This window comes from Schistocerca gregaria, chromosome 9 (assembly GCF_023897955.1).
Source record: "Schistocerca gregaria isolate iqSchGreg1 chromosome 9, iqSchGreg1.2, whole genome shotgun sequence".
NCBI classification, from domain to species: domain Eukaryota; kingdom Metazoa; phylum Arthropoda; class Insecta; order Orthoptera; family Acrididae; genus Schistocerca; species Schistocerca gregaria.
The window spans coordinates 194,215,385-194,236,553 of record NC_064928.1 but is presented as its reverse complement, the minus strand read 5'-3'; the positions used below and the strand labels follow the sequence as shown (position 1 = coordinate 194,236,553).

Below are 21,169 nucleotides of genomic sequence, written 5' to 3'. Positions count from 1 at the left end.
TATGAAAATGACAAGTTGTTGCTGTTGTCATAACGAGTGAAGACTGGTTTGATGCAGCTCCTCACACTAGTCTACCTTGTGCATGTGTTTTCACATCTGTGTCACTACTGCATCCTGGATCCACTGAAATATGCTTACTGTTTTCCAGCCTGTAACCCTCCAACAGCAAATTACCTATCCATGATGGCTTAGGGTGCATCCCATCCCTTTTTAATCAAATTATGCCATTAATTACTTTTATCCTACCTGTACATTCACTTCTATATAGTACTGTTACTTTCAGAAAATGTTTTCCTAAGACTTTTATCAGATGTTACATTTTTATACATTGCCAGTCTACCTTTCACATCCTTTTTATTCCTGTTGCTGCTTTGTTTTTCTATCCAAATATCAAATATCTATTTATTTTCAGCATCTCATATCTAATCTAATCCCCTCAGCATCACTTGATTTACTTACTACAGTCCATTGCTCTTGTTTTACCTTTGTTAATGTTTATCTTACAACCTGTTCTCAAGATACTATCCATTCCATTCAACCTATCTTCCATGTCCTTTGTCATCTCAGACTGAATTAAAATGTCAATACCAAAACTCGTAGGTTTTGCTTCTCCTCCCGGAACTTTAATTCCATTTCCACATTTCTTCCCAGTGTTTACTATTGTTTGCTCTATTGCTGTTTGAGTAACAAGAGGGTATACTACAAACCCTACTTCACCCCTTTCTGAATGAATGCTTCCCTTCCATGTCCTGGGACTTTTAGAAACACAATCTAGTTACTGTACAGACAATGTTTTGCCCTGTATTTTATCGCTGATAACTTTCAGAATTATGAAGAGTGTATCCTGGCAAGTACTGTGAAAATCTTTTTCTGAATCTACAAATGTGGGTTTGCCTTTCTTCAAGAGGATTTACCTTAACCAAAATTAGTAATTTTTATATGACAAGAAATGGTTATAGCCACAACTTACATCAAACACTTTGTAACAATCTCTTTCTGCTATGTCAAATGTAATGTTTATAATGACAGACTATATAATTAATTCTCTGCTTTAATAAAACAGAACTGATCCATATGATGTCTGAAACTACTCTAAGTTCCAAGAGTTTCTGTGGATTCAGGTGCGGGTCTATTTTTTAGAGCCAACAGCATGCCACAAGTGAAAAACACACACACACACACACACACACACACACACACACACACACACACAAAAATAAATTGAGACACTTTTCTGTCTATAACTTAAATAGTATTTATTATAAACTTTAATTTCTTTTGAAAAATGGTAAAGGTAGATCATAAAATAAGGTACAGTATGTGATAAATAGGCACTATTATGATGAACCTGACATAATTAACACTACATGCAAAAATATAATTCTTTTTACAGGCATTTCGAAACAAGTGCACTTTTCATTGAACATAATTATTAAGATGGTCAAAAAACTTTAAAAATAAAATAGGTATTTTCGGTTCATTTAACATCTGCCTGCAATAGCAATGGAACAACATGTGCAAATATTAATAAGTGATTATGCAGTCCTGGTACGTGGTACAAATAACAATGGTAAAAAAAAAAAAAAACATTATTTTAACTACCGGCATTATGGAAATGGTAACCAACAGTAAAAAAAAAAAAAAAATATAATGAAACACACATTTACAACCCAATCTATCAACAGTCAGCTAGTATCTAAAATTAAGATTACTTAGCTTGTAACCCAATTTTCTGAACAAATTTAATTGTATAGATAAAATATTCCATAACATTATCTTTTCTCTGAAAAAACTGAAATATTGTTCCTGAAGCTCACCCTGTAGAGATCATAGCACTTCGCGGCACTTCTTATTTCCATGACTGAATGGAAAGGGCATTTAATGCCCACAGTTGTAATTAGAAACAGTTTCCTTCACATAGGTAGATTGAGTTGTACTATGTCTGTATTAACGTAACAAACCAGGTACATCAATTCAGACTGAGATATGTGTTAGCACAACTCTGTTCCATAGTTTTTAAAATATTATTTTATTAAATACATAAGTTACTGGTTGTTCTAGTTGCTATGGATAATTACCACTTTCTGACTCCAAATACTGTGGATTACAAGTAATGTATTATCTTGCCATATATTAGGAATTGCATGCTTCATCATATTGGTTTACTGTTAGGTACTTATTTTTAACTTCAAAGAAATTTTATATGAAATCTTCCTAAGCCTTCATAAATCTGTTTTAAATATGGACACAATAAGTGCTTTAGAAGGCTTTAACACACTTGCGTGCAAACAAAATTCACAAGGCACTTGCCTCAAGGAAGATACTTTGGAGATTATATACATATCATGGTAAGTTGTCACAAAAATATAAATACAGAATTTCCAGAACTATCAGTGTTTGGAGCCAAATGGCATTTCAGGCTGTCCTGGTCTTTAAAGCTGCCAGATAAACAAAAGTCTTAGATGTTTGTGCTGACAACATCTATGCTGAATAATTTCATTGGCAAATCCACACTGGAAGCCAGTTTAATAATACAAGTTTTGGACTGTATTCAGTGAGAGGACAATTTCAGTTAACAGCACTTACAATGGAGGGCTTCTGCTGTCTGTAAAGATGTACAAGTGAGATGGTGAGTATTCGCACAAGTAAGAACTCAAAAGTTCTATGTGCACACATTTGTTCATAATATTCTAAAATGATTGATAATACAAATTTAGAGTAACACAATATATTTTACACAGTAAAGTGAAGAAGTATTGGTATTATTAGCTGAAGGGCATCACTGTAAAATGGGGATACTACTTAGCAAAACCACTTCAGCTCACATAGTAGTGTAATTTGATTCCTGTAGTAACTATTAACACTAGGAATTTCTGGTACAGCATGGTACTCCAATAGGATAGAAAGTCTGGTGACAACCTGATGCTATTACACAAAGTAACAAACATATACAGCCTGCCAAACAAAATTTAAAGGAAGAGAACTGAAGTGGGGAGAAACACTTAACTGAAAATGACTTTCACTAACAAAGAGGTTTTACAAAGTGGAATTATGAAATATTAGAGAGATAAATAAATATGAAGCTTTTTAATTGCTTGTAACATTTCAAAATTCTACCACATTCCAGCAGCTTTACAGCCCAAAATGCCGACCTAGTTAAGACAAGGTTTCAATGAATACCATTTCCCACAGGTCAAAAATAATGGTGCTACTACTCGACCGCAAATGCGGTTGGTGTATACATACATATTTATATATTTACAAATCATTTTCATTGAAATGTATTTGATACTGCTCTTTAAAAAAAGTAAAGAGCTATTAACATTACCATTCTAATTCTTATACTGTATTTACATAACTCAGGATGATTTTTAACTATTGCTTGTTTGTTTCTACACATATTACTCCTCCTTATTGATACAAATTACAAAAACTGATGAATTAATCTTTTCTTGCCTTACTGAGTCTCATAGATTCCCAAAGACATGGGAGGAAATCTCAAATGTAGCACTACTTCACTAAGAAACAAGACACTGAAAAGAATCAATAGAATAGGAGTGACACTATGAGCTTGCTTACTAAACAACTTTTTTCTTTTTACAAGGAAACAGTACACACATCTGATGCTAACGAAATACAGATTCTTGAAAAACTGTTAAGAACAATCTTTGTAAGCCAAGAAAATACTTATTCATTAGTTTCACAATGTAATTACATCTGCCACTTTTATGAAAAGCTTTGTATTATTGAGACAGGACAAATGTTACATTTGAGCAAGCTACGTTTATAACTACAGCTCTCACGTTTGACAAAAATATTTTCAGGCACAATGAAGACAAAGTGTTCTTCCATAAAGACCTGACTCAAATTTTTTTCCCTAGCCATCTGAAACGAGCATTAAAACAAAATTTCTCAGAAATTTTATTATTCACTGAAAAAATTAACTGCTCAAGGAGTCTGCCCAGAAGGAAAAAACTTTTAAATGATTCTTGTGTGACAGTGCTAAAATGTCACCAACTGTACGCATAAATAACTGTAGCTATGTTGTCAGTAATTTTCAGATTACAAGGAAAATGAATATGAAACTTTATTACAAGCAAGCTACAAATAATGCATAAAATGTTTTCTTTTTGATTACACCAAAACTGTCTATTACACAAACAAAACAGTATATAAAAAAAAACCACATGGAATCTTTCCTGATTAATATCAGCTTCTTGTATCCGACATTGGTTGAAAACCAAGCAAATGACACATATTTCAGTCTAAAATTACTTTCCTCTCATTTTAAAACAGTCTCTGCTATGACAACAAACAAACATATACAATGTATCAACAAATGTAAAAATATCTTTTAGGAATCACAGCAACAAAATGCACCAACATCAGTTAAATCTGTTGCAACCTCAATTCACAGCTGGAACCTCTGTATCCATATATGACGAGAAAAGGATTTTAAACAAATGACAATTCACATTACTGACAAATATCTTCACCAGTAGCAGCAGATCCAAAAAGACGGGCTGTAACTTTCCAGACACCTTCAAGAATCACGAAATTGAAGCAAATTCGAAGGAAATATTCACTAAAACTGATACCACAGTTCAAATAATGTCACAATTTAACATATCCTAGTTTGTTTATCACTTTTTGACTATATCAATACCTATGCGAGATTTTGCACATGTGCACACACTTAAGTACATCACTTTCTGCAATGCCCATGAGAATCATGGGCATTCACTGTACATGAAGAGACGTTCTCTATACACACAAATTTCCTAAAACTGAACCAAATATTAACATCAGTCCATTCCACAGATATAAGTGAGTGAACAAGTTCTGTGATAAACCTCCTATGACAGTTTTAAAAGCTAAAATGAATTGTCTCTATCAGAAATATCACATATAACAATGGTATCTTGTTATCTACCTGCAGTTACTTCAGTGCTTACGAACTGGCAATAATTCATAAAAATAATCTTATTCCACACCACTACAGGGCAAAATTTCAATAACAAGTCTTTACAGATATTGTCAAATACATGACAGGAAATAAAGGCACAAATGTGCCCACAACAGGTGAAAAGTGTATGAAGCATTTAAGCTCTGACAGAGCGACAGTTTACTAAATACCAGTGGATTAAAATCGGAGGCAAAGTGAGCAATGCTTTGCACAATTTTCATAAAACCATTTCACACCAGTGCCTATGTTGTTGACAATCAGCTTCCATCTGATGTGTACGTTGGAACCAAGACTGCTGTAACGTAATAGCACTTTGATGTCAATGGTCACCTAGGATAAAAAGCAAATTTGGAGACGAGTTAGTTACACATTCTATACATCATGTGCATGTCACAAGTTAATGCTTAACATAGAGGGGCTGGCCAGTACTTACCTCAGCTCAGTACAGCCGATAGAAACACAAAAAACAAACGAAAATTTAAGTTCGTAGCTTTCGGAATAAATGTTCCTTCATCAGGGAGGAGAGAGGGGAAAGAAAGGGAAGAAGGGAAAGTGGATTTAGTTACTCACAACCCAGGTTAAGAAGCAACAGGGAAAGGAAAACAGGGAGGGGAGCAAGGATGGAGGCATGGTTGTCAGACAACGCACATAGATGTGTGTGTGTGTGTGTGTGTGTGTGTGTGTGTGTGAGAGAGAGAGAGAGAGAGAGAGAGAGAGAGAGAGAGAGATATTAATGACAAATAGGGCATATTACCTGACAACAATAACTGTTACTAGTGAGTTGAAGTATTTGTTGTGACCAGATGTGTTGCATTTTTATCACAAACACCCTTATGAATAGACAATTTTTTGCAAAAAAAGTGACCCCTACATGAAACAAACAAGGATGGATGTTGAATATTGACTAATTTCAGGCTCTGCCCATTTCTGTACGTCATATATTTTGTATTTGGGGTATACCTGGTGTTGGCAGTTCTATTTATGTCATCACACTTCAGGTGTAGCTCAGATCTTCATTATCCAGCATGATCAGATTCAGGTGACAACTATACAACTATGTGTAATATGTAACAGATAATTTGATCGTATTGGAGTTCAATGTGTGTCATGCTGGCTTATTTTATTGTAGGTGTTACAAATTTGGCAAATGTGTCCCAAATACAAAATATGAGGCTTGTGAAAATGAACAAAGCCAGAAACCAGTCAGCCAATATTTAAAAAATACATTTTCTTCAATATGAGGGCTCCAAGACACGGCATACTGAAAACTTTTATAAGGATGTGCAAAATATTTTTCGTAAGGTGGTGCTCTTTTCTGAGCTCATAATTGCTCGTTATAAAAATTTGCAGAGGCTTCCAAATTGTGAGGCGCAATGACATGTAGTGTAAAGCTGGTGGCAAACTTACTGTAATTGTGGGGCACACAACTGTGAATGTGGCCATCGCCTTCACTGATTCCGAGGGCTTCCCAACAGCCAGTGTAGAAGAAATGGTTACATGCAGCTTCCTTGCTGACAGTTAATATTTAATGGGCGTTCTTACATTGTGAAAAACATTCAACTCAGTATCAGGCAGGGTATATACGCCCTGGGACAACTGGGAGATTTGGGAAAAACCCGGATATTTTTTCATCCACAAACAAGATTCTTTATTGTGTTGTCTGCAGCCAGGAGACTGGTTTGATGCAGCTCTCCACATTAGGCTATCTTGTGCAAGTCTTATCTCTGTGTAACTACCACAGCCTATATCCATTTGAACCTGCTTACTGTATTCAGGCTTTAGTTCCCCATTATATTTTTTATCCCTTTCAAACAACAAATTGACAATGCCTTAATGCTCACCACGTGTCCTATTAACCAATCCCTTCTTTTGGTCAAGGTATGCCATAAATTTCTCTTCTCTCCCATTCTATTCAATACCTTTTCATTTGTTACTTAATCTACCCATCTGATCTTCAGCATTCTTCTATATCACCGTATGTCAAATGCTTTTATTCTCTTCTTGTCTTAACTGCCTACTGAGCACGTTTCACCTCCATACAAGGCTGCACTCGAGAAAAATAACTCCCAAAAAGACTACAGCTGAATTTATATGAGATATTAAGAAATTCCTTTTTTCAGAAATGGTTTACTTGTTATTGCCAGTCTGCATTTTATATCTTCCCTACTTTGGCCATCATCAGTTATTTTGTTGCCCAAATAGCATAATGCAACTACTTCTTTTAGTGTCTCCTTTCCTAATCTAAACTCCTTCGACACTGACTGGTTAATTCACTTACATTCCATTAACTTAGTCTTATTCGTGGTGTACCATTACAGGACATATTGGGACATATTGAAGTATTCGATACTGTAGACTTTTAGGGGATGTCGATACTGATATGCAAAATGTAAAGGGAAACTTTAGTGATGTTTAAATATTGTACTGTGTCAATATTAGGACATTTTGCACAGAAAGAACAAAAATAGAACTAATGTAAATATATATTAGTGTTAGTAACCTATTTTCATTCAATTTTGTAATTATATTTCATTTTGTAAAAGAAAGACTCACTGTTTCCTGTAGCTCTGCTTAATTGTATAAATTATCAGTTTTGAGCTAAATTATTTCATATAATATGGACAAGATACTTTTAAAAACTCACCAGCTAAAGAGAGGGTCTGTGGATGAGCGTTTGATGCGCACTTCTGGAGCTTTCTATGGAGAAGTTCTATATTATGATCGCAAAAATGCGAAAACTTGTGAAGACTGTTTCATAGCCTAGTTTCGAGGGACGATTTGTATCAAGAAGTATTGCTAAAAAGATTTGTTTGCGTTTTGAAGCACGATTTGAATCATTTTGCATATAAATGGTTGTTCTAAATCACTCAAGAAGTGTCCGGAATCAAGTGTCAAGATATTTCTGGAAACATCGGTACGAATCTGGTGAAGGTTATCCAGAAGCTGGTAGAAAAATGTTATAAAATCTATTTGGAAATTATGCTTGTAAGAATTTATATGTACTGATCCTTTTACTTACTTTAATCTGTACTAAAATTCTGTACTGTCTAATTTAGTTTTAAGTCGTGAATTGCTATCGTGTAAACAAAACATTGTCAAAGACTCTCATTGTTTGGAAAGATATTAATACACCTAGGAGTTGTCAGTTGCCAGTTCGGATATGGAGTGCGGTTAGCTCGGAGAGTCAGTTATTGAGTCTGTGAAGTCTGTCAGTTCTGTTTGTAAATAAACGTCTGTAATGAAGAATTACTTGTTGTCGTCAATATGAACTCAAGACCTTTTGCACGAAGCAGACACCTCCTAATGAAACGTTTTAATTTGGTGTTGAGGAGCTGAAATGTTATAATTTGGTGCAGAAAGAGCTGGGATGTTATAATTTGGTTGAGGAAGCTAGGATGTTATAATTTGGTGGAGGAGCTGGGATGTTATAATGGTCATCTCATAATCTCCTTTCAACACATCATCCATTACATTCTACTAATCTTCCAAGCCCTTAGCCATCTTTGACAGAATTAAAATGTCACCAGTAAACCAGAAAGTTTGTACTTCTGTTCCCTGAATCTCATATTTCCCCTGGTTTCTTGGTTAAATGTGCAGACTGAGTAACATTGGTGATAGGCTACAGCCCAGTATCACTCCCTTCTCAACTTCTGCTTTCCTTTCACTTCCTTTGACTCTTAAAACTGCAGTCTGGTTTCTGTGCAAATTGTACATAACCTTTAGATATAAGTATTTAATCCCTGCTATCTTCAAAATTTCAGACAGTGGATGCCATTCAACAATGTCATAAGCTTTCTCTACATCTCTAAATGTTATGAGTGTAGTTCTGCATTTCTTCAACCTATTTTCTAAGGTAAGTCTAATGCTTGGTATTGCCTCACCTCTAGTTACATTTCTTCGGAATCCAAACTGATCATCCCCAAGGTCATATTATGCCAGTTTTTCCATTCTCCTATGCATAATGTGTGTCGTTATTTTGCAACCCTGACTTATTGAACTGATGATTCAACAGTTTTCGTACTTGCAGCACTCCCCTGCTTAGGAAATAGAATTGCTACATTTTCCCCAAGTTTGAGGTATTTTGCCCATCTTGAGGGATCTTGTTTCCACTTAGGTCTTTCTGTGCTCTATCAAATTATTGATGCAGTATCATTTCATCCATCTCATCTTCACCTACTTCCTCTTTCTATAACACTGTCCTCAACTTTGTTCCCTTTATATAGATGCTCTATATATTTCTTCCACCTTTCCATCTGAGCTCCTAATATTCAAACAGCTTCTTCTTTTAACTCTAACTACACTACAATAAACTAAACTAAATTCCACTGGGACAGGCCTTGGAAGGCCCAATAATACCAATCAATTACAGTGTCATCGTCAGCCTATAGGTGTCATTGGATGTGGATATGGAGGGGCGTGTGTTCAGGGCACTCTCCCGTCTGTTGTCAGCTTTCATGACCGGAGCCACTACTTCTCAATCAAGTAGCTCCTCAGCTGGTCTTAGAAGGGCTGAGTGGACCCTGCTTGTCAACAGAGTTCGGCAGACCTGGACAGTCCTGTCAGAGTGCTAGCCAAGCCCAACAGTATTCAACTTCGGTGATCTGATGGAAACCACTCTAACCACCGCTGCAAGGCCGTTAGTTTCTTAACTACATAGGCCTACTTAATTTCCCTATATGTAGGATCTGCCTTTCCTCTAGCTATGCATGCTTCTACAGGAATGCAATTGTCCTTTAGCCTCTTCAAAAATGATAGCCAAGATCTTTGTGGCATGCTTCTTTTGATTTGTTGAGAAACGTGATCTAATGCCACAGCATTGCCTGCTATTCTGTCCTCATTTTTGGCTCAGATACCGATATCTCATCACTCATCACAATTTTCTTCAGCTGACCATCTCCTGTCACATCGAACTCAAAACATTCTTTTAAATGTTGTAAACAGTTATGTGATCAACTAACAAAGGCAACAAACATTTCTTTGCAAAACAGTGTCATACTTCAAATGAATGTCTAGCGTCTAGTGAAAACACTTCAGCTACAAAGGATTTGCAAGTAAATAAATTCATCACAGAAACGTAAATGACTATTGCACCATCAGATTCTTCCGATGTAGATTATCCATAGGATGTAGGTAGGCTTCATGAAAATGATTTTAGAGTATTATTGGTTGTTTCAGCTTTAAAAACTTTAATGTAATTTTTGCATTAAACACATTTCAGAAAGATGATAATGGTTATTTTTTTGTAAAACTACTATGAAACTCTGCTATTTTAAACTTAATATGTGAGTAAACATGAACCAACTCCCACATTTTTAATATAAAATGACTGTCCGCACAAATTTCACACACATGGCAATTCCAGAGTGTAACTATCATCTGTAACACGATTTACTTGTATGAAGAAAACCAGTGTGTCACTCTGTAATGTACCCTTGTAATCACTGTAACTTCAGTTTTATGGTTTTCCTTATTTTACAACAAAATAATCATAATCCACACAAGTGGGTAAGTGCTGAAAGAGATCACTGATGCATTTAAATATTTTACGTCCTGCAATGTGAGGATCTGTTGGGTTGGCATGTGAGAAAGGGGAGGTAAGGGGGAGAAAGTGGCAAATTTTGCACAATGGATTCTTGGATGTCAATCACATGGCGTGGAGCCATAAGTAACAACTGGAAAATGTAGAATTTTTGGTGAATCTCGCATCTCTTTTTGGGAAAATAAACATCTAATCTTTTGTGTTTTTACTTGATTAAGCATGCATATTAAAAGGTTGAGCATTAGGAAGCTTTCTGGCTGGAACGTTTGCTTTTGCAAAAACTTTAAGTTTTTTTTTTTAATTGTCTTTGCTTGTTTTCTTCTTTTGGCTCTATTTAAGGTTTCAACAAGTGAGTGTTTCTGTTGAGTCCCTGCCCTGCAGTGTTTTCCTGCCGCCAAACAGAGTGCTTCTCTTATTCAAGGTGTTTCTCAACATTATTTATTATTTCCCACCCTATTCTATAATTACAAAACCTGCAGAATACTGCATTAGACCTTTCGTGTGCATTATAGCCGTGCAACCCATACCTGATAATACTACATATAGAACAGACAAAAGGTACTTAGTGCAGAAATAGGACCGGAATGGAAAATAACTGCATTCACACTTTTGGAGCAGACTTTCTGTCTGGTCGAAATGCAATGGCGAGTTTCATTTTCTGGTCACAATAGTGCAGGGTGTGGACACTAAACTTGCAGTGTGCTGTGAGCCTAAACAAACTAAATTATGACCACTAGAGGGGAGAGGAGTAGCGTGGGGAAACTAGACCTGTCTCCCTCTCACATGGCACACTGGTGTGCTATGTTTCTGCAAAATCAGAACCAACACACTATCACAGGTATAGCAAACTCGTATTTTTTTTTTTTTTTTTAGGTCAACTGAACTCTGTTCTGGACCAGAGTGAATCTCTTCACCCATTTCCAAAAAAGAAAAGAAAACAATGAGCAACACAAAACACAAGATATCTGGTAATGACTATCACAAAACTGCTTGCTGAGGCTGGCAGTGTCATACACAAGGAAGCTCAGGCCTGACCTCTAACCGTATTTGATGGAATCACAGTTCAAAACAGCCACCACTGGAAACTGCCAGATTCAAGTGTCCCCACTGTATAAACTTTTGAACTTTAGCCAGTGGACAAACATACATGTTTCACTGTTGTAGGACGCTAAGTCCCATAGCTGTGTCCTACCTTGTACTACCTATAAAGACAATGTTCAAGCACCAACCATTAGTATGGCACCAGGGCATCATTGGGTTCATGCAATTTTTATTTTGCAACCAGGTTTTTGTGGAGCTTACCTTTTCAAACCGGGCTTCATCAAATGAGATGATGTGCAATACCAAACCCAAAAACTGGTTACATTTTCAATATCTATATGCAGAAAATAAAGCACTTTCAAACTGTGTCATAAAATAGTTCACCTGGATACAACTTGCTATGAAATAGCATTTATTAGCTATCTTGAGGCAGAATTTGCAGCTATATTTGTATTTAGTGCAGCAAATGCAATTTTTTTCTCATTGGAAGAAAAGATCAGTTGGTGGGACACACCCTGAGGCACCAGGGAATTATCAATTTGTTAATGGAGGGACGTGTGGGGGTGAAAATTGTAGAGGGAGACCTCGGTACAAACACAGTAAGCAGGTTCAGATGGAAGTAGGTCGCTCTAGCTACGCTGAAATGGAGAGGCCTGGACAGGATAGACAAGTACAGGGAACTGCATCAAACCAATCTTCCTACTGAAGACCTCAGCACTAACAGAGTCAACACTATTATTGATGTTTATGATTTTTTTCATTTCACACATCTGTATCAAATTTTAATCTTCACACAAACAGTAATTGAAAATAGCTTTTAATAAAACAACATTTTAAGATTCAATAATTCTTAAATAGCTTTTCCACTTGTTAATATGGAAAGCAATTAAAAAAAAGAACAAGACTGAAGCTGTAAAATAAAAACTGCTGAAGGGATTGTAATGTCACTGCCTAAAGTAGAAGGTGCAGTGCCTATAACAGCATTGAGGAACATGGGACATGGGAACACACCCATGTGATGACACGAGTACATGCGTCTCTGGACCCTCTGCTGCTTACATACTGAAAATAGTGTAACGCAGGCTTCAAAAGTAGAGTAATAGAGCATAGTATACTTTCAGACTTCTGAAGGACAGCAGGGAATGAAAATTCATTAAAGAATAGCAAATGTACGAAGAGCATTACATGTCTGTTGCAAGCGACAAGGCTCAGCACAAGTGATTCAAGGAAGGACAGATGTCGCTGGCCGCCAGAGCATGACCTGGAATACAACGCCTCATTACTGATGCCACTGTCGAGCAGTTAGATGCACTCGAAAATAAAGACCAGTGAGTCACAGTGACAGCCGTTGACCCAGAGGTCAGACTGAGTTTTGAAATTGCAATGGACACATAATGCTCTCTGTACATCTGTGTCTTTCTTCAGTGAATTTCTGTTCCCTGAACTTTTTCCGGAGTAAGGAAACACGTTACATCCCTTTGCTCTTAACACAAGGTTCCATTTATCTTGTTTTCAGCACTATCGAGTCCAGTGGGTCAATGCGTGCACGTGGTCGTTAATCGTCGAATGGGTGTGGCCATGTCCTTCTAGTGGCAAGTTTGAGGCCTCAGTGGTCTTATAGAGATGACACCTTTCTCTGTAGGCAACAGAATTACGCTTCACTTAGTGTTTTTCATTTTATGACCTCCAGCTTGTTTATTTTTAACAACAACAGCTAACTTCATTTACAAATGAAAAAAAAAAAAATTACACATGAGCAGAGTGGTTGGCTATCCACATCCAATCCTTGATTCGTTGTGTTAATGTAAAGAATGATGAATTGGATGTGGATAGCCAACCACACTGCTCATTCGTAAATGAAGTTAGCTGGTAGTGTGTTTCACTCCCAGCAATTAAAACTCAAGTATTAGCTTCCAGCCTAACCATAACATTGGAAATTGTGACTTACTTGTAAAATAACAGCAAAATATTTGTGACAGATTGCATTATAAGACTAAACGATTCTCACTGGCTACCGTATACTGTCATCCACTCAGCTGCGAACAATGATACTGAATCGCCAACAGCAGCATGCAATGGAAAAGCTACAAGCACTGTAAGTGTACTTTGGCCATGAAGAAAATCAACAAGAACGAGTCTTCACAGTCCCCTTGCTAGACCATTCCAAATACTTCAGTCTTTGGATATACATGGTCATGCATATTTTCTGCTGTTCAGTGCCCACTTCCCATTAGGCAATTGTCTCCAGATCCAACCACCTCCATTTAATTTTCATTATGGCCATAATTATGTGTTCCTCTGAAGCCCTGTCTGTCTGTTTTCCTGTCTCTCCCAGTAAATCCCAACACACATCTCTCTGTCGCTTGCTGGGCAGCCCACAGCTGTTTAATGTTCTTTTTTGGATTAAAAATCTGTGTCAAACTGCTATAAACTGACACACTGCCTAGAAACTTTCCTTTTTGCACATATCAGAAACGCAAGTTTTGAAAATCCAAATTTGTTTACTGAAAGCACTCCAGGCCTGCTTATTCTTTATGCCCCCCTGCATCCCAAGTCCTTGGCCAACTGCCCTACAGACAAACTCGTCAACAGGTCCCAGTACTTAGTTGTTAATTCGTACTACATTCTTTTCAATGAACTGATAACACATTATTTTAGTCACATAATAACTGATTAACAAGCCCATTTTCAAACTCATTTTATGGAGTTCTTCCATTTGTAGTTGAACTTTTATATTGATCTCAAGGACTTGGAACCATCAGTGTACAAAAATACGTTATTGGCAAGTTGTGAGCGAAGTTCTGAGAAATCTGCAGCGATCGGTCAGCTTGATAACTGAATCCTTCGGGAACGAACTGAGGTCAAAATGAACAAAAACCTGTGCCTGAAGCTAAGGTGGTGAAGGGCTCTCACCCATTCAGAAAGAAGCAGGTGACGAAAGGGGACACCGGGAGGCTGCAGAGAAGGAACGTACAGGTCGTATTGGCGGTAAAAAAAAAGGGGGGGGGGGGGTCCAAGGTGGGTGAGCCGTGCGTGGCTCGTGTTCATGTCATCTATTATTTAACATCCTGTTTTTGCTCTACTGCCACCTTGTTATGTTAGTTTCAGTTACTTCTGTCACTGAGTTGCTGCCTTCCCTGTAAATGAGCGGCAGCAGTAGTGCTTATTCATATAAGCCCTGCCATATTATCTTTGCTGGACTACTATTACTTCCCGGTCGTCATGTGTCAACCAGTCAGTTGGAACGTGCCAGCAGGTAGTTTGGACCTGGCAGTATTTGAGTTGGCATGCGGCACAAGTTCAGTTGGGGCGTAGCAGCAGTGAGGTTTGGACTGCATTGACTCACCAGACAGTTCCCAACACACATCATTTGAGTGGGGACGATTTTTGTTGGTCGTCTTGTAGGACGACGTGTATTTGGCCGGCGATCGCTTATGGGTTTGCTGTGTGTGCCGACTTGTGATTCGTCGGTGTTATTGTACTGTCTCATCTAGCAGTACAATGTTATCAGCAAATTGAAAGTGGCTCAACTATCTGTTATTAATCTGTACTAGATCTTAGTTTTTACAGATTAATGTTTTGAAATATTTCACTTGATCTGTAGGGAGTAATTTTTGTGATTTGGAATCTCCCTGTCCACCTCCTTTTTCAATTTTGAATTTCTCACTATCCCAAAGAAGTCTTATGAAACTTTAGCCTTGGTGTGAGCACAGTCGACAAAAAAATTAGTCCTCTACAGAAGATATTGTGCTAATACTGTGTACAACAGCATTTAGCTTTAAGAATGGCCGTAAGTTTCTTCGGTCTACCATAATCAGCTAATGATTTCACTCTGTAGAGCTACAGTCTGTAAACCGACGAGTGAGCAACACTTGGTGGGGGAAGTAGCCTATCCCATACACGATGGCTAACAATCAGTTTCCTGTAGCAGTACAGTGCAACAGTGGTGATTTACACAGATACTGATGATGATTGTTTCTTGCTTTAGTTGTATCAGTTGCTAATTTCGGTATCCCAAATATACTGTTAACACATTTAGTGGAAAATAGACATTCCTATGTATGCATAAGGATTTCCCTGTCATTCACTTCCACACTGTGGAAAGTCCAGTGTAACATTAGAAATCAGCCTGTAGTTTTTTCATTATTTTTGTGATTTAGCTGGGTACAGAGAGTGGGGACTGACTCGCTCCCATGTCAGTTTACCGAAGAACTGTACCAAACTGTGGGGATGTTGACTGCTACGTTTCACCTGCTGCTCATTCAGTTACAGACATTTTTATGGGGTTTAAGATAGGATGATTTAGCAGGCCAATCAATGTGTGGCAGGATGCACTGGTGTCTGTCAATCAAGGAATGTATACACGTGTGGTCCTATGATCACAGCTGCTGTTGTCTTCGAAGACAGCAGTGCGCACAGCACTTCTCATGAGGGTGTGGAAGAAATGGCAATACTTGGTCAGTGGGAATGGTGAAACAAACATTCTGGCTCATGCTCCACAGAAATATCAGTGAGTGAACCCAAAGCCGCAGTAAGAAAAATATCGGCAAAACTTCAAAGACAAGCCCGTGATGATACACAAACAAATTGAACAACTTCATTCACAATTTTGTCATGTGTTCCACCACAGAGCCCTCTCTGACACCACCCTCTTCATCTTTGTGTACCCAAAAACTAACTACAGCTGGACCTCTCTCATCCTGCGGTCCGAGTGACTTGCCTTCCTTTTTAATCCTTCCCAACTTTTATCTGTCTCCTTCCTGAGGAAGGAACTATTAGTTTCAAAAACTAGGACGAGATGTAACTTTTCATTTTCGTGTATGCCTACTGGCAGTACTACACATTTCACCTACTCAAGATAGGTAGTAAACAGTTATTCTGTCTCAAAAATAATCTGTTTTCTCAACTGAACTTTCCTCCAATACAATCAAAGCCTATAATGTGCACCATAAACTCTCACATGGGGGGAGTAGGGTGGGATGGGGAACATTCCCAGAGTTTCATGCTAAACAATTACTTGAATTGATGCAGCTCATAGAATTTGTAACCAAGGGACGGACACACTCTTCAGTTAAAACTTCCGGGCTGAGAGGCCATGATTGATGTACGAAACTGCTTCCTGACTTGTCTCCAATTTTATGAGCCATCTTCTTAGGTAAAAAGGCTACTCCCACTAGGGTTTGAGGGGCTCTTGCATTTATACAGCACACAAAGAGCACTGCCATATTTCATGCGATGCCAACTGTGCGACTGTCTCTGCATGGCATCATCATTCTCTATTAAAAATAATTGAGTGTCATTCTATTGGCGCAAAGTTTATGTCCATATTTTTCTAACTTCAAACCACCACCTTTTATATTAAAATTATTAACAGTCACTTTTTGTTATGTCCCAAATGACAGTTCCTTTTGTATTTGGCTACAAATGTGCTTTTCGTGGATCCAATATACATTTGTTCACAACTGCACAGAATTTTATATATCCAGATGTTGCTGGGGGTGCTGTGCACCTTTTGCCATTCTTAAATGTTCACTAATCTTCCTGGTGGGTCTACAGATCATTTCAGTCCCATGCTTGGCCAAAACATTCAAGACGTGATCCATAATTCTATTAATGGACAGGAGAAAAACTTTTCCAGATGGCTGCCACTCCATATGCTCTCTAAATGTGAGAGCCCCTCAAGCCTTAGTGGCAGCAGCCGTTTTACCTTGGAAGATGTCTCCCGCAGTTGGAGACGAAATGTCAGGAAGCAGTCTCAGCCTGGAAGTTTTAAGTGGAGAGAACATGGGCCACAAAAGCCTTCACTGTATGATTAAGCTGTAACACTGGTTGTTACAGTAGAGGAAAATGAAGCAAAACTAACATAAAAAATTATATCTCTCTGTATTTGCCAGAAGGTTTAGAAACTTGTCACATCAGATCATCATTCTGAATCTACACAGAAGGTAAGAGTAGAGTTTCTAAACATATGCATACAGAATTTGAAACAAAAATACAGTGAAGCCCAGCTTTTCCACTTTTCAAGGGACTTCAAAAAATGGTGTGGAATGCAAGAAAATGTAAAATGTAGAAAATAATGTTTTAAGCTGTAAAAGTTACATATAGGGTATCCCCTGCTTGTTTGTGCTATTTGTATAAGTGCATAATAGGCGTCAAAATACTTGTCAGGGACTTGTTTATTATCTAATAAAAACTGCTGATGTAATGGGAACAGTTAACTGTCTGGGCAGTAGAAACATCTGACTCAATTTCATACATCATAACCGACGTTTTCGGAAAGCCTGCAGCTGTCATTCATTTTTTAAATAATGAAACACTGCACCATTTATGTATTTTATCTTGTTGCCAAGCACAAGTTCTTTATGAGGTGTTTACATACGTGTTGTTCTGTCTCTCTTGTTGTTCTGCGTCTCCTGAACTGGAATCAGTCTTTCTCAATGTCTGTGTATCATCATAAAAAAAACCACACATAAATACTACTTTTGACAATGAGAATAAATCCTTGAAACATGGTTTGCTCAGCATGAAAAAATAGGTAATTGGCACCATGTATAGACCAAAAACATTTGAGCAACACAGAGGGAGTGAAGGTGGCAACTAGTGCTACAAGTAGCCAAACGATGAAACGTGTGAAATGTGAATTGGCAAAGGTGTGAGGACGTTCACAACAATCACGACATTATGCAGGTGCAGTTTGGTGTTTGGAATGGTTGTAATTGGTCATGATATCCCCATCAGCCACCACACCAAGTAGAACTTGGCAGTGGTGGGAGGTACAACACGAATTGTTCCAACTTTTACACGTTTACTGGTTGAACTCCAGCACCTTGGTGCCAAGAAACTTAACCATATACCATATGTAAACACTACTTGATGTCCAACATCATACCAGTGTCACTTTCTTCTTCACAAACATTTTTTTATAAAGCATAAATTGTGGGAAAATTATAAATATGCTGACGCAAAATTTGGTGCGAATTAAGATTGTGGACGTAGGAAAGTTGATGGGAGTGATAAAAAATGTTGTAAATGGCGGGAAAACTGTAATTCTAGGAACGTAAAAGTGGGTTTATACTGTACTCAGTTACTGACTTTCTAATTGTACATCTGCACTTTTGCTGGCCAAACATTCATTTAAACCACTCATGCAAATGGTTCTAGGTCATTGCATGTGTGTGGGTCCCCTACCAAATAGGACTAACAGGGTATTATAAGTGTGTCCTCCTACCATTGCTTGGTGAGCAGATTGTTTTACCTATCCAATTACATTAGGTTTCCAAAAACTCAAATTAATGTTATTAGTTCAAAGTGTCCAATAATTAAACAGAACATTCTCTCTTGGTACAGTCTCACCATGTCCCAGCAAGAATGAAAATTAAAATTGAAGGTACATAATCTACAACTCATTAGTAAAAAATGTCATTGTATGCCATTTAGGGAAGCAAGACGTGAATTTGTATTCAAAATTATCAGGTTAAAAATCACAAAAAGTGTAAAGCAATGGTTTAATTCATAAAACATGTAAAACATTTTTAGATGTGACAAAATTAAAGATACGAATGACATAATATTCTGTAACATCGACTAAATCTCCTCGAATGATCACCCAAATTGTGGAGTCATCTTGTCACAATGTTTCAGCGAGTTTTGTACCAATCATCTGTGCGTGAAGTGTTGGACTATGCAATGCCAAGAGGGTTCTGGGACACTATTGTCAAAGAGGTAATACAAACATGGCTGCACATCGGCACAGCATCCTGATACTTCACCTGACAATGATGGGTATGAAAGTCATTGAAACATTGCGATAAGAGAAAACCACCACTCGGCTGATCACGTGATAAGATTTTGGAATATGCTCAGAAAGCCTGAAATCACATACTCTGCAACATTCTTAATACATTTGATGCTTAAAAATATTTATGGATAAAAGTAGAATGAACATGAAGAAGCACATGCAAACTGAAGTTATAAAATTATGCAACTGAAAATGAATAATGGTTGTATAGATACCATATTTCAAGATACTAACATACATATTGTTCTTGAGTTTACAGCCGAATAATATTGCTAAAAGTGCAGCTATGACTTCTCTGTTACTGTAGATAAAAATGCAGTAGCATAATTCCATCCATGCACCATGTACAAACTTATGTTAATTCCTTGTATGTCAGCACATTACTGTCCCTTTGCCAGAAATGCGAGACTGCTTTATACACTCTTAAGATCTTTCATTCTTTGACATTGTAGATGAAACTAGTAAAATGCTATCATCTGAGAAACACTTAGCCCAAATTAATAACAAAACAATAAATTGTTTTTTAAACTGTGACTACTTATAGTACTTTTTCTGTGTTTTACATCTCAAGGGCTTCATTTTATTTTCACAGCGTCTGACTATTGAATTGATTTTTTGATGAAATATTGCACACTTTTACCATTATTATTTGACTGAAAACCCGAGAAAAAATGTAATAAATTACTGAATTAAAGAATTCTTAAGCTTACAAGAGAGGTTATGACTTACAAGGGAAGTCTATGACAAAAATTGGTGTTTCAAAGTGTGTGGAAAAAAGGGCATTTCTCGCCAGCTGTTTATTGAACTATTAAGTGGTTATTTAGGTGAACAAGAAAGAGTAAAAATTTTTTTTCCATAGGACCTGTAGTTTATTTAACAAACTGCGTGTTTTGCAACTGCTGTGTCACCGGTGTTAACTTATCGATAAGATATGAGAGTCACACAGGAAGTGACTGCTCCCTCCCCCCCTCTCCTAGTGGAAGGTAGCACGACGACTAAAACAAACTAATACGATGCACCAGACAGAGTATTTTATTGTAAAACAAGGAAAACATATAATACATACGGATGAAATAATAATAATAATAATAATTATTATTATTATTAGGTAGATGTGGTCTTGTTTGCTGCAGCTCTCCATACTGGTCTCTCCTGTGTAAGCCTCTCCACCCACTTCAACACGTTTGCAAAATTTGAATCTGTCTCCCTGTATAATTTTATCCCCCCCCCCCCCAAAGAAAAATACACTTCCTTCCATAATAAAACTCATGATCTTTTTTTTCTGAGGATGGGACCTATCAGTCAATTCCTTCTTTTAGTCAGGGTGTGCCATAAATTTCCTTTTTTCCCAAACTCAATTCAGCACTTGCTCATTAGTTATTGAGTCAATCTACCTAATTACAATGTCACCACCAACCCTAAAACGATTTATTTTTGTTCCGCAAACTTTAATTCTCTTTCTAAATTTCTCCTTTGTTTCCTTCAAAGCTTGTGCAATGTACAGTTTAAATAACATCGGGGAGAGGCTGCAACCCTGTCTCGCTTCCTTCTCAACTACTGACTCTTTTTCATGTGCTTTGACTTTTACAATTGCAGTCTGATTTCTGTGCAAGTTAAAACTTCCTTGCGGATTAAAGCTGTGTGCTGCACCACAACTCTAAGTCGGGACAGCCGCCTTTCGCGGGCAACTGGTCTACCGACTGAGCTACCCAAGCAACGCTCATGACCTGTCCTCACACCTTTACTTCTGCCAGTACCTCATCTCCTACTCTCTAAAGAAGTTTTATAGATATCTATATTTTACCCTTTGTACCTTCAGAATTCC

The 21,169-nt window shown here is 37.4% G+C and overlaps 1 protein-coding gene across 5 annotated transcripts in view; it reads right to left on the bottom strand.

The window, feature by feature from the left end:
• Nucleotides 1-1,230: 1,230 nt before the first annotated feature.
• Nucleotides 1,231-21,169, bottom strand: part of LOC126291547 (uncharacterized) — a 115,126-nt gene continuing 95,187 nt past the window's right edge. For all 5 annotated transcript variants that reach the window (XM_049985047.1, XM_049985051.1, XM_049985049.1 and 2 more), the window contains one exon: nucleotides 1,231-5,296. Coding sequence is in view for 1 of the 5 variants with exons in the window: in XM_049985051.1 (XP_049841008.1) it covers nucleotides 5,293-5,296 (4 nt within the window). In the remaining 4 variants the exon portion in view is untranslated. The remainder of the gene's footprint in view (nucleotides 5,297-21,169) is intronic.